At 42.9% G+C, this 13,931-nt stretch overlaps 1 protein-coding gene across 6 annotated transcripts in view; it reads right to left on the reverse strand.

Moving 5' to 3' along the window:
• Nucleotides 1–13,931, reverse strand: part of TEAD1 (TEA domain transcription factor 1) — a 414,947-nt gene that overhangs the window by 32,273 nt on the left and 368,743 nt on the right. For all 6 annotated transcript variants that reach the window (XM_086955933.1, XM_086955930.1, XM_086955929.1 and 3 more), the window contains one exon: nucleotides 3,997–4,137. In XM_086955933.1, the coding sequence (XP_086812059.1) occupies nucleotides 3,997–4,137 (141 nt within the window). The remainder of the gene's footprint in view (nucleotides 1–3,996; nucleotides 4,138–13,931) is intronic.

Genomic DNA, 13,931 nt, shown 5'->3' on the forward strand with positions numbered 1-13,931 from the left:
TGTCTGCCCCCCTTTGCTGATTTCACACACTTAACCTGGACTTGTCCCAAAATACACCAGTATTGGCTGGAAATCCACTCCACCTTGGGAGATATATTGTCCATGCCGCTCCTTCCTACTCCTGAGATTGCACTGTTGGGTTATGTTGAGAACTTTCCTAAGAAGGTTCGTAGATTAGCGGCGCTTGGCTTCCTCTTGGCCAAATGGAAGATTGTATTGCTGTGGGGAAGTAGACCCGTTCCTACCCTTCGCTCCTGGTTAAACAGCTTAGCGTTCTGTAATGTGAATTGCGAAGAATTTAGTACTTTACTCCCCAATTCTTCCAGGCCAACCGATATTTGGGGCTTGTATAGAGACTATATCTCCCAGCGCCAATTAGTGCATGATTCTCAGTTACAGTCCGGCATTACCCCTACTGGAGTGGGATAGTTCCCTACAGACTCCGGAGAGGAGCAGCGGGGAGATGATGACACTGCATTTATTTGGCTTTTGGTTTCTGTTTTCGACAGTATATATTGTTTGCAGTTATATCACTGGATTAATCTTTCATTATGTATATTATTTTGGTCGTTGTCAGTGCTTATGTATCATATTGCCATTTTTTGTTACCATGATTCGTATTTATGTTTTAATTGATATGTTTCTCAGAATCCTTATAGTTAGAAATTAGCATTTAAAAAAACCTATGAAATTCACTGAAAAAACCATTGGTTGCAGGGCTGTTATATTTAGTTAGACTTTTCACTCGTGGTGCTTACTGAAGGTACCTAGTGGGCTAGTTGGACCCTAGGGTCCTTCAGGATTCAAGGGGACTTAATCTCCCAATTTAAAACGGCCGCAAGGCGTGTTTACACAGTGGTGAAGGGAGGGGACCGGACTTGAAGTGATGTGTGCAAACATGCTCTCTGGTGCGTTTTAAGTTGGTAAAATAATTCCCCTTCAATCCTGAGGACCCCTGAGAGCCAACTAGCCCACCAGGTGCTTCCAGTAAGCGCCACTGCTCTGCGTTGCAGAGAGGTGGTCCAGGCCGTGCCTCTGTTTACACCTATCTGCAACGTAGCTCTGTGGTGCTTAATGGAGGTACCTAGTGGGCTAGTTGGACACTAGGGACCCTCAGGATTCATGGGGACTTAATCTCCCACCTTAAAACAGCCACAGGACGTGTTTACACAGTGGTGAAGGGAGGGGACCGGGCCTAAGGTGATGTGTGCAAACATGCCCCGTGGTGCATTTTAAGTTGGGAAAATAATTCCCCTTCAATCCTGAGGACTCCTGGGAACCAACTAGCCCACCAGGTGAGGTGCTTCCAGTAAGCGCCACTGCTCTGCGTTGCAGAGAGGTGGTCCAGGCCGGGCCCCTTTTGACAACTCTTTGCAACACAGCTCTGTGGTGCTTACTGGAGCTATGTAGTGGGCTAGTTGGACCCTATGGACCTTCAGGATTCAAGGGGACTTAATCTCCCAACTTAAAACGGCCACAGGGTGTTTACAAAGTGTTAAAGGGAGGGGATGGGGTCTGAGGTGACGTGTGTAAACACGCCCTGTGGCACGTTTTCAGTTGGGGAAATAATTCCCCTTCAATCCTGAGCACCCCTGGGAGTCAACTAGCCAACCAGGTGCCTCCACTAAGCGCCACTGCGCTGCATTGCAGAGAGGTGGTCCAGGCCGTGCCTCTGTTTACACCTCTCTGCAACGTAAATCTGTGGTGCTTAATGGAGGAACCTAGTGGGCTAGTTGGACCCTAGGTACCCTCAGGATTCAAGGGGACTTAATCTCCCAACCTAAAAAAGCCACAGGGCGTGTTTACACAGTGGTGAAGGGAGGGGATGGTGCCTGAGGTGACCTGTGCAAATATGCCCTGTGGCGCATTTTAATTTTGGGAAATAATTTCCCTTCAATCCTGAGGGCCCCTGGGGGCCAACTAGCCCACCAGGTGCTTCCAGTAAGCACCACTGCACTGCGTTGCAGAGAGGTAGTCTAGGCCGTGCCCCTTTTTTTACACCTCTCTGCAACGCAGCTCTGTGGCTCTTACTGGAGGTACCTAGTGGGCTAGTTGGACCCTAGGGACCCTCAGGATTCAAGGGGACTTAATCTCCCAATTTAAAACGGCCACAGGGCGAGTTTACACAGTGGTGAAGGCAGGGGACGTGGCCTGAGGTGACATGTGCAAATGCGCCCTGTGGCGTGTTTTAAGTTGGGGAATTAAGTCCTCTTTAATCCTGAGAGTCCCTGGGTCCAAGTAGCCCACCATGTACCTCTATTAAGCACCACAGAGCTGCATTGCATAGAGGTGGTTCGTGGCCATGCACCATTTTACACTTCTCTGCAATGCAACTCTGTGGCACTTACTGGACATACCTGGTCGGTTAGTTGGCCCCCAGGGACCCTCAGGATTCAAGGGAACTTTATCCCCCAACTTACAACACCCACAGGGCGTGTTTGTACACATGTTATGTAAGGCTCCCCCCTCCAATCACCAGTGTGCAAACGCACCCCGTGGCGCGTTTTAAGAGGTAGTTTTATTCCCCCTGCCATATCATGTACTAGGGGCTTACAGAGGAGGTCATGCTAATCACAACTCATAGTGTTCCCTACTGTCTGTAGGTCTTTTCACTGTATTCTAAGTGTCTTTTAGCATACCACTGGCTCTAGGCCTGGTTATTCAGAGTCAGTTAATACCAGAACCCATCTGTAAAAGTTGTGGGCACAGGATGATTTTGTAACAAGGCCTCTTTCTGCTCCTTTGTTGGTTCTTTCTGCATATGTCTTGCTTCTTCCTGCACTTTTCTTAATCTTTGAGGAATTCTGTTGCTTCTTTCTGCATTTCTTTTGCTTCTTTCTGTTAATTTTTTCTTCTTTCTTCACATGTCCTACCTCTGTAGGCATAGTTAGAAACTAGCATTTAAAAAACCTTTGAAATTCACTTAAAAAACCATAGGTTTCAGGCATGTTATAGTTAAGAATTATCATTTAAAAAACCTTTTTAAATTCACGGGAAAAACATAGGTTTCAGGCACGTTATAGCTAGAAATTAGCATTTAAAAAACCTAAGAAATTCACTGAAAAAACATAGGTTTCAGGGGCGTAATAGTTAATATATATAGTTAAATGATTGTTTATGCTTGCAGAGATGCATAGATCCTCATGACATTAAAATGCTGAGCATGATGTGGAAATTCACTCTGGAGTTGATTTATAAAGCTATTTACTTGGGTATGACTGGCAATTCTCTGTTTATACCAAGTTTTAAAAGTGGAAACTCCTTTTGTGAATTCTGGTTTGCAGTACACTTGAAAAAAGGTTGATACACATTTTTGACAGTAGATACATTTAGTCACACGAAATGGGCAAGTTGTGGCTGGAATAATTTGTGAGTTTGAACATTTGTGAGTTTTCACAAACTCTTCTCTAACTCCATGTCCCTCTGGAAAGAATACAAATGTACTTTGAAGAAGGGCAACAGTAAATGCGTTGCCAGAATGAGAGTGGGGCTTGATAACTGTTGAGAGTATAAGTGTTTATATTTGCTCATGGCAAAATGGAAATGGTAACATTTTCTAAGGCAAGTCATTGTAACCTGCATCTATCAAATGAAATCAGCCATGATTCTGGAAACAGTTGTAAATTCTTGAAAGCTGTGAACCTGCATCCATTGGAGGGCATATACGATTGGTGCATAATTCTGACTCTGTTTAAGCACTGGATCCATATGTGTCATTGTTAAACATGGAAATTGCTATGTGGAGATTCACAATTTGCCAGCATAACACACTACAATAAAGTTCTGTGAATATGTTTGGGCTCATGGATGAACAGCCGGAACATATCCAGAATTATTTATGAAACAAATTAGTGAACTGATACCCTTTTAATTACAGAAAAGCCTTATTTTAGCCTAGAATAATTATGGTAAAAATAAATATAATCCTTAGCATGACAAAGAATACCATACTTATAAAGACACAGTCCAAAAAAAAAAGTCTTAAAATCAACTCACCTCTACTTTCTCAACTACTTGTTTTCCAAATGAACAGACCTTTGTGGAACAGGTAATTGTCATATTTTCAGAGCTCTCATACTGACTCGTAACACCGTAGAATGCTCCTGCATCATCCTGAATATTGCAGTTTAAATCCGCCTAGACAGAACACAGAACATTTTAGAAAATAGAGCAAATATTCAGGACTCCCTCCTTATCATAGTGAAGAAAATCAAACGCATTTTTTTACTGGTGTGCACAAAGAAGTGCATATCTAGAGTTCCTAATCTGGACAAGTGGTTTGCTGGTGGTGGGCGCATGTGCTCATTTTTGGGAACTGTGGACTTATTTTTCATCATCACATTTTGACCCAAAGGAAGAGAGACAAAGGCAGAAACAGGGAAACAATGGAAGTAGAGAAGAAGAAAACTCATTCACTTATTTTTTGCTTATTTAGCTCTGCATGTTTGTATAAAATAAATGACGGAATTTCATGTTTACAGTAGATAATTGTAAACATAATGTACACAAAGTGTAAACATATTCTTTCATTCAATGCATGTTGTGTAAAGGTTTAACCCACTGTTAGTTTGAAAACATATAATACAGGTTCTTGATAAATTACATTCACTCGTTAAATGTTGTGGGCCCTTACCAATGATTTGTCAGTGCATAAAATGGGTTATTGCATTAGTGGGTATGATAATCATGCTGTTACACAGAATCAGTGCAGCATTTTTCTAGGTCAAGCATATTTTATCACAAGACATTGAACGGAATTCCACCAAATTTGGCAGAAAGCTAGCTTTTGGTACAAACGGAGCCCATCTTAGGTTTCACCTGCATGATGTGCTTGTGAAATCTAATGTTAATATATATCTAAAAAGGGGATTACAAACTCCCCCTTGCTTTTCATTTGTTACTGTGCTTGCCACCTACTTTTCCTCCATTTCAATTGACTGTAGCATGCTATTTCCTGTTGTTCTTCGTGTGTTTGCTTTTAACAGTGTCCCAACGCCAAAGTACTGTTTTCATCCGCTTTTGTGGAACTTCATTTAATGTTTTGCTGCATAGCGTTTGCTGTGCTTGTTAACATAATCTCTCCCTTATGGCACGCCTTTCAATCCTGCTTGCGAGACATGCTTCTCCACCCTCCTCCCACTCTCTGTTGTGTTTTGCCCAACCCCTACTCTGTCCGTTGTCTCCTCACCTCCCATCCTCCTCCCATGTTGGTTGTTTCCCCTGATTCCCCCGTCTGTTGTTTAATCTGGGGTTGCTCCGGCCTCACTGCAGCATAGGAGGGCGAATAACTGGCATGCATATCAATACATCTGCCGTGCATAGCACTTTCACTGCAAACTTATATTATTGTGATTGCCTTAACAATACGTTTACGCCAATGCCCATGACACTTCACAGTCAATGGCATTTTGGGAGCTGTAGTTCTGGAGCTGGGCTTATTCACAAGCTTCTGTGATTATTATCACTAATAGGTGTCTCGATTAGAACAAACAAGATTTCCCACCTTATTCTGGTTGTGTCTTCTTGTTGTCCATGCAAGCTTGCCTGGCTCGCAGGGAGGGTGTGTGTGAGCCCCGATTGATTTACTAGCGTTTAAACTTGACATCCATTGGCAGCAGCTGCCTGAAGCCCCCTGGGGAAGTCTGTACCATTAAAGTCAGCCGGGGTAGTGGAAGAGACCAGTGTGTGTCAGGCTAGGCTCTTGTTTGTTTTTCTACCAATACTTATTTTTTATGTTAAGCCATAATTCACTGGTAAGGCTCTCTCACCGAATTACATGTGTGCGCTTTGTTTTCTTTCTGAGCCTGCTGACTTAGGTATGTCTCGCCTCAGCTGTGTGTTATTTCCCCTCTGTTATTACTACTGTTCTGTGTCTGGCATGTCTGATCTGTGTATTTTTTCATGTCTGCAGAGTCCCATCTTTGATCGTTATCTCACATGTATCTTTATCTGTGTCTGCGGTTTTTGTGTCTGTTTATTATAGTTGCTGCTTCTTGACTCATATCTGTGTTTGTATTGGAAGTGCCATCTCTGATCCAGGTCCAAGCTGTCATATGTCTCAATCTGTGCTGTCTTTTCTCTTTGTGATAATTGTGTCTGCTGTGTCTTGTCTCTTTCTTGGTCTGCAGTCTGCCATCTGTGTTTTTTGTCCCTACAACCACCTGGCTTTGATGTTTGTCTTTTTCTCTGCTGTCCTCTCTCTCTATCATTATAGTATGTCTCTACTTTCTGTCTTTGCAGCCCATATCTATGCCTTTATCTATTCTATCACATAGAAGAGTTTGCCTCTGCAGTCTCTGAGACTTATCACTGCAGCTTTCCCACTCTGACCTGCCGTAGTCATATTGCTTTTTCCCTAACATTTAGCTTTGGTGCACAGCAGTCGTGTTGATGTACAAAATGGCGAAAAGTCACTGGCAAAGTCAATAGGTCTTAAATAGTTGGAACCTATTGGCTTTTCCAATGTTTGTTCTAATTTGGTGTAAATCCATTCAGTAGTTTGGAGTTATTCAAGAAAAAAGAATATATGTAAATTTAGGGATGAATTTTCTCTGTGGATCTGACAGATCTCGTGGTGAAATCTGGTTGGCTGCTAACAATAGTAGGTGTTGGCAGCCATCTTCGGATTGGGACTTGGGCAAGTCCAAAGAACATTTTTTTTTTTAAAAGACAAGGGGCAGGGTAGGATTACCCTGCCCCCTAGGCTTGGCAGTGGTGTCCCAACGGGACCTTGATGGAGGTCCAAAACGATTTTTGGGGCCAAAGATGTTTTTTGTAAAAAAAATGTAATATTCTGCTAATTTGTGGATAGTCTGTAGATAAGCTTCAATGTTGTAAAGAACAACAACAAGCATAGTTTTCCATGTTTGTTGTTATTAGCTCCCCAGGTGGGCCAGATCCAAGGGGAATTCATTATATTAATATTCGGGCAACAAGTTGCACAAGGTCCCACTCCCCAGGCCGCTTTTGGACCCTAAGAATGCCAACCCATATGGCACGGGCAATGTTTACAAGGGAAGTGGCCTGTGCACCCCCCTACTCCTCTGCCCGATTTTGGCACACACAAACCACAGAAATGTATCAGTTATAGTTATCTGAAATAACAATAGCTTGAGAACTAAGGTAATTAAACTCGCACTACGCACTGCTTCTTACCCCACATGTTACATCACTCATGCCATATTCTATGACATCATTGATAATATTACTGCACATTTGCTGTAAAATTATTGCCAAGAAAACTGTGTATGGTGGGACCATGAGTTATGGTAACATCAGAGAACATGTTTTATTTACTTGAGATACCTCTAACTATATCTGCTCAATTTATATGGTTTGTGTAAAATCCGAACCTAACTATAATGCCTCTATAACCTTTGTTTTTTTTTTGTGAATCTCTAAGGTTTTATATATATTGACTTGCCTATATCCCTGGCGCTGTTTGATGAATATTCACAAAATTACCACAAAAGAGAGCTTTGGTGATTCTTGTTGTGCATGAAAAGTTTCAGGGTGATCCGTCAAGTGGGGCAGAGAAAAAAGGGGAAGGAAAAAAAGTGTGTTTCTCATGTTAATTTCTATTGACAGTTAAGATATGCCTGCAGTCCGAACTACTGGAAGGATTGAAGCCAAATTTGGTAGAAAGCAAGTTTTTGGTTTGTTATTAGGTGTGAATCTGTTTAGTAGTTTGAAAGATATTAAAGTAAATTCTAATTTGTAAATCTACGCTTGCAAAGTCTTCATAAATAATGATGAGCTTGTGCAGAGATCTGCAGATCTCCGACTGGCTGCCAACACTTAAACCAGGAAGGGTTGGCAGCCATCTTGGGACTCGGATAAACTGTAATTGTTAGGCAAAAATATCAATTACAAAATACCATATGAAGTTACCTGAAATACATAACTGTACTTATGAAACTATATTTTATAAAACCTGGTAGAAATTGCCAATTGCGATTCAGGAAATGCAAATAGGAATTACCTACTTGCGACTACTAAAGCACATGAACAAGCCATTTCATCAATGCGAAACAGATAGTTAAATAATGCTATTACCATCAACTCAAAGTAAATGGTATTCATATGCAAATGCATTTTTTTATGTGACACGAAGCACACATATGTCCCTACGGCACTTGCACACTTACATGTGAACTGCAAATGTCCGGGTGCATTTAGTGGGGCCTTAAGCCCAGAGGCACTCTTTGGTTTGTATTTCCTGAATTTCAATTTCTTATTAGGAAATCGCAGTTTAGGAAATTCACACCATTTCCTATTTGGCCCATAGGTGGGAATGCAATAGCATTTCCTATTTGCGATTCCTACTCTGTGAATAGCTATTAGTAAATCGCAAATTTTGTACATACCATTTTGCATTTCCTTAATTTGGGGAATGCAAAATAAGAGTTTCGTACATCTGACCCAAAGTAACAATCAAGATATGATTTTAAAAAAAATGGGATTGGTTGTAACCATTGTGTAAAGCATACATAGATGATTCCTACTCAATCACAAGTTCTGCTGTTGAATTACAGACTCCCACAAGTGCTGTTTTTTACAGAATGTGAATTCTACATTTTCTTGCACTATCAAATGGGAATCCCTGGACAGCAGAGATTCAACAGGTCTAACATGCTTCTGAGACCAGCCTTGAAATGTGTCTTTGTCATGAAGAGAGTTAGTTAAGCCTATAGTCCCTCTTACCCTGGCACATAATTTAGGTGCACCACTGGACGAGTATTTTCACTTCCAGAAATTCATACTGGGCTTGCGATAGTGAAGAGGCACAGAAGATCAGTTGCAGCATGAATCTGCTATTTAACACTGAAAACATCCCATAATAAGTTTATGCCATTCCACTGATAAATGTGTAGGAAATATCGGCAACCCGGGGGGGTGAGGTTCTCCATGTGCCTGGATAGGGAGTTCAAATCTTTTCCTAATTGAAGAAAGTAGGGGTTTAAAGACTATGGGTGACTTCTGCTGCTTTCTGATCTAGGCATTTTCAATGAACCATGTGGATGTTTCCAGTGAATGAAGGTGAAAAAAACATTTTGCAATAAGCAAAAATTGTTTTTGAAGAAGGCATCTGGAACTTGGAATGGCTCTGAGGCTACCATAGTGGAGAGAATAGGTATGGATTGGTGGATAGTGCACAAGATTTGCATGTGGCTGTTTGCCAGTTAACTCTGAGAACCCTCTTTGTCTTGTTGTTTTAAGAGAAAAATAGTGCCAATCTGTACCAAGACTATTGCCTTAACAACTACCCGAGATTCATGTCAGAAGCAGCGGTATCTGGAGCTCCAGTGCTGTATAAATAGTCAGTCTGCCTGTCTCAATTTAAGGAGCTCAGGAAGGATGTCCATCAGGAACTGTGGGAAGAATGTCAATTAGCCAAGCTGTGCTCAGCATACCAGTTTACAATAGCACTCCTGATCGCCTGAAAGACCTGGTGAGCGAATACGACTGTCAATACCCTGATCTCTGCTACAATCAGAGTATCCTCCAGAGGCACTCATTCAGATCATCACAGTTTCCAAATTCTCCTGGGATAATTTGGTCAATTTATTCTTCTCAGTGACTTCATTCTTATCATGAGGACTACCGTCTGAACCCACTGAGGAGTTTGAGATAAAGAGGAAGGAAAGAAAGTGTGTGAACAGGTGTAAAAGTCAAAGATTCTGTCAGATCTTTCATCAGTCTATGAGCTGCTGGCAATTGCAGCAATGGAACATTACAGGGAAGCAGAAAATGTATGCCCATAGAAAGTGTAACAGCATCCACTTTTGGTTAGTGGCTCTACTTTAAGCACCCATCTCTTGATGAAGTTTACCTTTAACAGTCTTTCATTGTGTCCCTGGAGCACAAGAGGGCCAAAAAACCCAGAAAGCATGTCCTGTGCCTCCAGGGTCTATTTTCATTTATCCTGAAAGTTATGCACTGAGCCCTCAAGCCTGTGCAGTAAAGTAAAGTAAAGTAGTTCTTTATTGTTGGTTAATTAAAACCATTACAATATATACAATTCCACAATGTTTAAAATGAACATTTAAGTAAATAAAAAGAGAAAAGGTATGTATTCTAAGTGTCCAAAAGACTGACGTGAGTTTCAGTGAAATTATTCAAGACACAAATTGTCTTTGGAAACAGGGTTCTTAAGTCAAGATGAAGGTCGGACCTGTGACAATAGGTCTTGTTTTTTCACGAAGCTGTCCAGGAATTTAACTGATCTACAAATCAGTTGAGGATCCGCAGTGCATAAGATTTGGATTATCGCAGTCCGGCAGGTACGAATTCCTTGCTCGTTGAGCTTGTCCTTTAACCAATACCGCCGACCTTGATACATAGCCGGACAGATGCAAACTATATGAATAATGTCTTGTTTACCTGCGCCACAAAGGTCACATTCCGTTGATTCTTGTGGTTTCCATTTTGGTTGATCAAATCTTGTCGGGAGGTTACCCAGCCTTAATTGAAGAAATTTACATTTGATAAAGAACGAGAAGGCCATGTCTAAATAAGCTGCTGGTATGGGCTTTATGTATGATTTGATGGTCATCCAGGCGTGGGTCCGGGCGCTGAAGGTTATTTTATCGTTGAGAAGCGAGTGTTTCTTGGCGATCCTCACGACCGCTTGTTTGAACGAAGAAACTGGCAGTTTTGTTCCCCACAGTGGTCCCAGCTCGGTTGTATCCAGTGAGAGTTTTAGGTACTTTGCGTGCTCGGAGCTCGGGTTTGTGTGGATTGCTTCCCACAATGCCCCATTCATTTTGTTCTCCTTGTTCCTCCAAACGTTGTACCAGAATTTGATAGCCTCATATTTTTTCAGTAGTACTTGTGATTGTAGTCCAAATTCAAGTCTTACTTGCGCTGGTGAAGAGCTGTTCGGTAGGGAAAAGACCCGTTTATAGACTTTAGTTTGTATTTTGTCTATGAGAGTAGCACTTTTCCCATGATGTAATACACTCCCATATGCTATTGTGGGTAACAGCTTTGATTTCATTGCGGTTAGCAAGGGGGAGACAAGAGGACCTTTTAGCTCTGCTGCCAAACTAGTGAAAGCGTGCAGTAAGGTGGACCCTTTTTTTTCCATGTCCTTAAAATGCACTTGGAAATTGAGGCGGTTGTCTAAATGTACCCCCAGGTACTTGTAGCTGTTTACCACTTCCAGTTGATCATTGTTTATTCGGAAGCCTGTGCAGTAAATTGAATTCAATTTTGTCATTAGTCAGATGACAGGGTAGTTAGCTTGTAGTGAGAAAGATTTCTTTTTTGAGATGCCTTAGGGGCCAATTAAGACTATGGCGATCCGGGGGGAGGACAGTTTGCTGTGGTTGAGGCCGAATGGAAGGGGAGGGCTCTTAATGTAGTTTCTGTTTACCTGCCACCGGCACTGGGTAGAGATGCCTTAACAGATTTGGGCCGAGTATTGACCAAATTTCCCAATGGTACATTGATACTAGGCGGAGATTACAATGTGACTATGGACGATACAGTTGACAGATACCCACAGAGGCAGGGGGCCAGACCAAACGAACTTATGGCGGAATTTAAAGCGCCATTGCGCCTCTCAGGTGTGGGGAGGGACTCCAAATTTACGTACTTTTCCAGTGTGACGGTAATCTTTCCTGAATAGATTACTTCTTAACATATACGGCCTCAGTAGGTGATTTTAGACACACTTGGACGTTGCCTAGGGGTATCTCAGATCATTCCCCTGTGGGGGTTGAGTTTCCTCATGGAGAACGCCAGCTGCGCAGTACTATCGTTATTAACCCATGGCTGTTGAAAATACTGGATATAAGGGAGGAGCTCTTTGTGCAAACTGGAAACTTTCTAACAGAAAATCTAGAGTCTATAGACTCTGCACAAACTATATGAGAGGCATATAAAGTGGTCCTAAAGGGATATGCCTTGTCGCTGAAAACAAGTTTGATATTGAAGTAGGATGAGTACAGACTAAAGGCACGTGAACACATGATGGCGAAACAGAATGGTACCCAGCATAGGTTGTATGAGCTTGGTGATAGGGCAGGGAAGACACTAGCCTGGTTGGAAAGGAGGGAACAGGGTATGAGGTGGGTGCATCGGCTAACGTTGCTTAGCGGAGAGGTCCTACATCACCCCAGCGACATAGCTGAGGCGTTTGCAGATTACTTCGAGAAAGTATATTCTCCCTCCACAACGTATACAGCAGAGGACTCGCGCCAGCTTCTAGCGGATAGTGATGTGCCAACTCTCTTGGAGCTGGACAGAGAAGTATTAGATGCAGATCTGTCAAATGAGAAAATCCAGAAAGTTATTGTCCTAATTAGGTACGGGAAGTCGATGGGGCCGAATGGCACCCCCCTTGAGTTCCTTAAGGTTGTGGCCTCTCAGGTTGTTCCACACCTGCGGGCAATGTATAAAGAAAGTTGTGAGAGGGGAGATCTGCCAGCAGACCAACGTCTAGCTAGTATAGTTGTTATTTATAAGGCGGGAAAGCCGGTAGAGGACTGTAGCTCATACAGGCCAATCTCACTGATTAATGTAGAGGCAAAGATCTTGGCAAAAGTTCTTGCCACGCGACTTGAGACAGTGATTTACTCCCTGGTGCACCCGGATCAATTTGGCTTCATGCCTGGGAGGAACAAAGCCTTTAACATTCGCCGCTGCATAATGTGATGGCACACAGGGACTTTTTGAGGGAAGATGCAGTTATACTGTCACTGGATGCCTCCATGGCATTTGATTCAATCGAATGGCCATATCTTTTTGAAGTTCTCGTGAGAGCTGGGTTGGGTCCTAAATTTATATGATGGGTGAAGTTGCTATATACTGACATCAAGGGGCAAGTGAGAGTTAACAACTACACGTTCCAAATGTCCAAGCTACGGAGAGGCACCAGACAGGGTTGCCCACTGTCCCCGATGCTGTTTTCCCTTATGCTGGAGCCTCTGGTGGCCTGGATCCATTGTGACATGATGGTGCGGGGTTTCAGATGGTCACTGCAGTGTGAGGACAGAATATTCCTATACGCCGATGACATATTGCTATATCTTGCCTCCCCTTATAAGTCGATCCACACGGTCCTCAATATTTTTACAAACTTTGGGAAGCAATCCGGATACGCAATCAACTGGGGTAAATCTGTGCTATATGTGCTGCATGGACAGACTCCCGGTCTCCCTAGAGACTGCACGCTAGTGATTTCAGTGGATGGATTTAAATACCTGGGAGCCTTTATTACGTTGGACCTGTTCACTTTTACAGCCACAATTTGGTGCCCGGATTGCGAACTGATGTTAAACATTGGAGGTCGCTGCCTCTGTCGTTGGTGGTCCGCACTGCTCTTTTTAAAATGTTTTACAAAAAGGGGGTGGTGATGAACAGAGTGTCTGAGTTAAACAGACCACTCTTACCCAGTCCAAAGATCAGGGCTTGATCCATCACCGTTATTTATCTCACTGCCCCATCCCAGCTCAGAACCTGGCTATATGCAAATCAGTCTGTCCCTGGCCCAGTGCAACATGGGAACAGGGCAGACTAAACTACCAAGCCAATTCTTCACCAGAAAGGAGACAAGCTACCGGGGACCGGTTTCTGGCATTTCAGCCTTCTTCGGCCCGGCTTGCTTGAATCCTGATGGAGCAGTGAGAAAGGGACTCATGTCTGAGTATACCCTGCCACACCTATAGTGGCCAAAAACGATTTACAAAAAGGGGGTGGTGATGAACAGAGTGTCTGAGTTAAACAGACCACTCTTACCCAGTCCAAAGATCAGGGCTTGATCCATCACCGTTATTTATCTCACTGCCCCATCCCAGCTCAGAACCTGGCTATATGCAAATCAGTCTGTCCCTGGCCCAGTGCATCATGGGAACAGGGCAGACTAAACTACCAAGCCAATTCTTCACCAGAAAGGAGACAAGCTACCGGGGACCAGTTTCTGGCAT

This window comes from Lissotriton vulgaris, chromosome 2_1, assembly GCF_964263255.1.
Source record: "Lissotriton vulgaris chromosome 2_1, aLisVul1.2, whole genome shotgun sequence".
Classification (NCBI taxonomy): Eukaryota; Metazoa; Chordata; class Amphibia; order Caudata; family Salamandridae; genus Lissotriton; species Lissotriton vulgaris.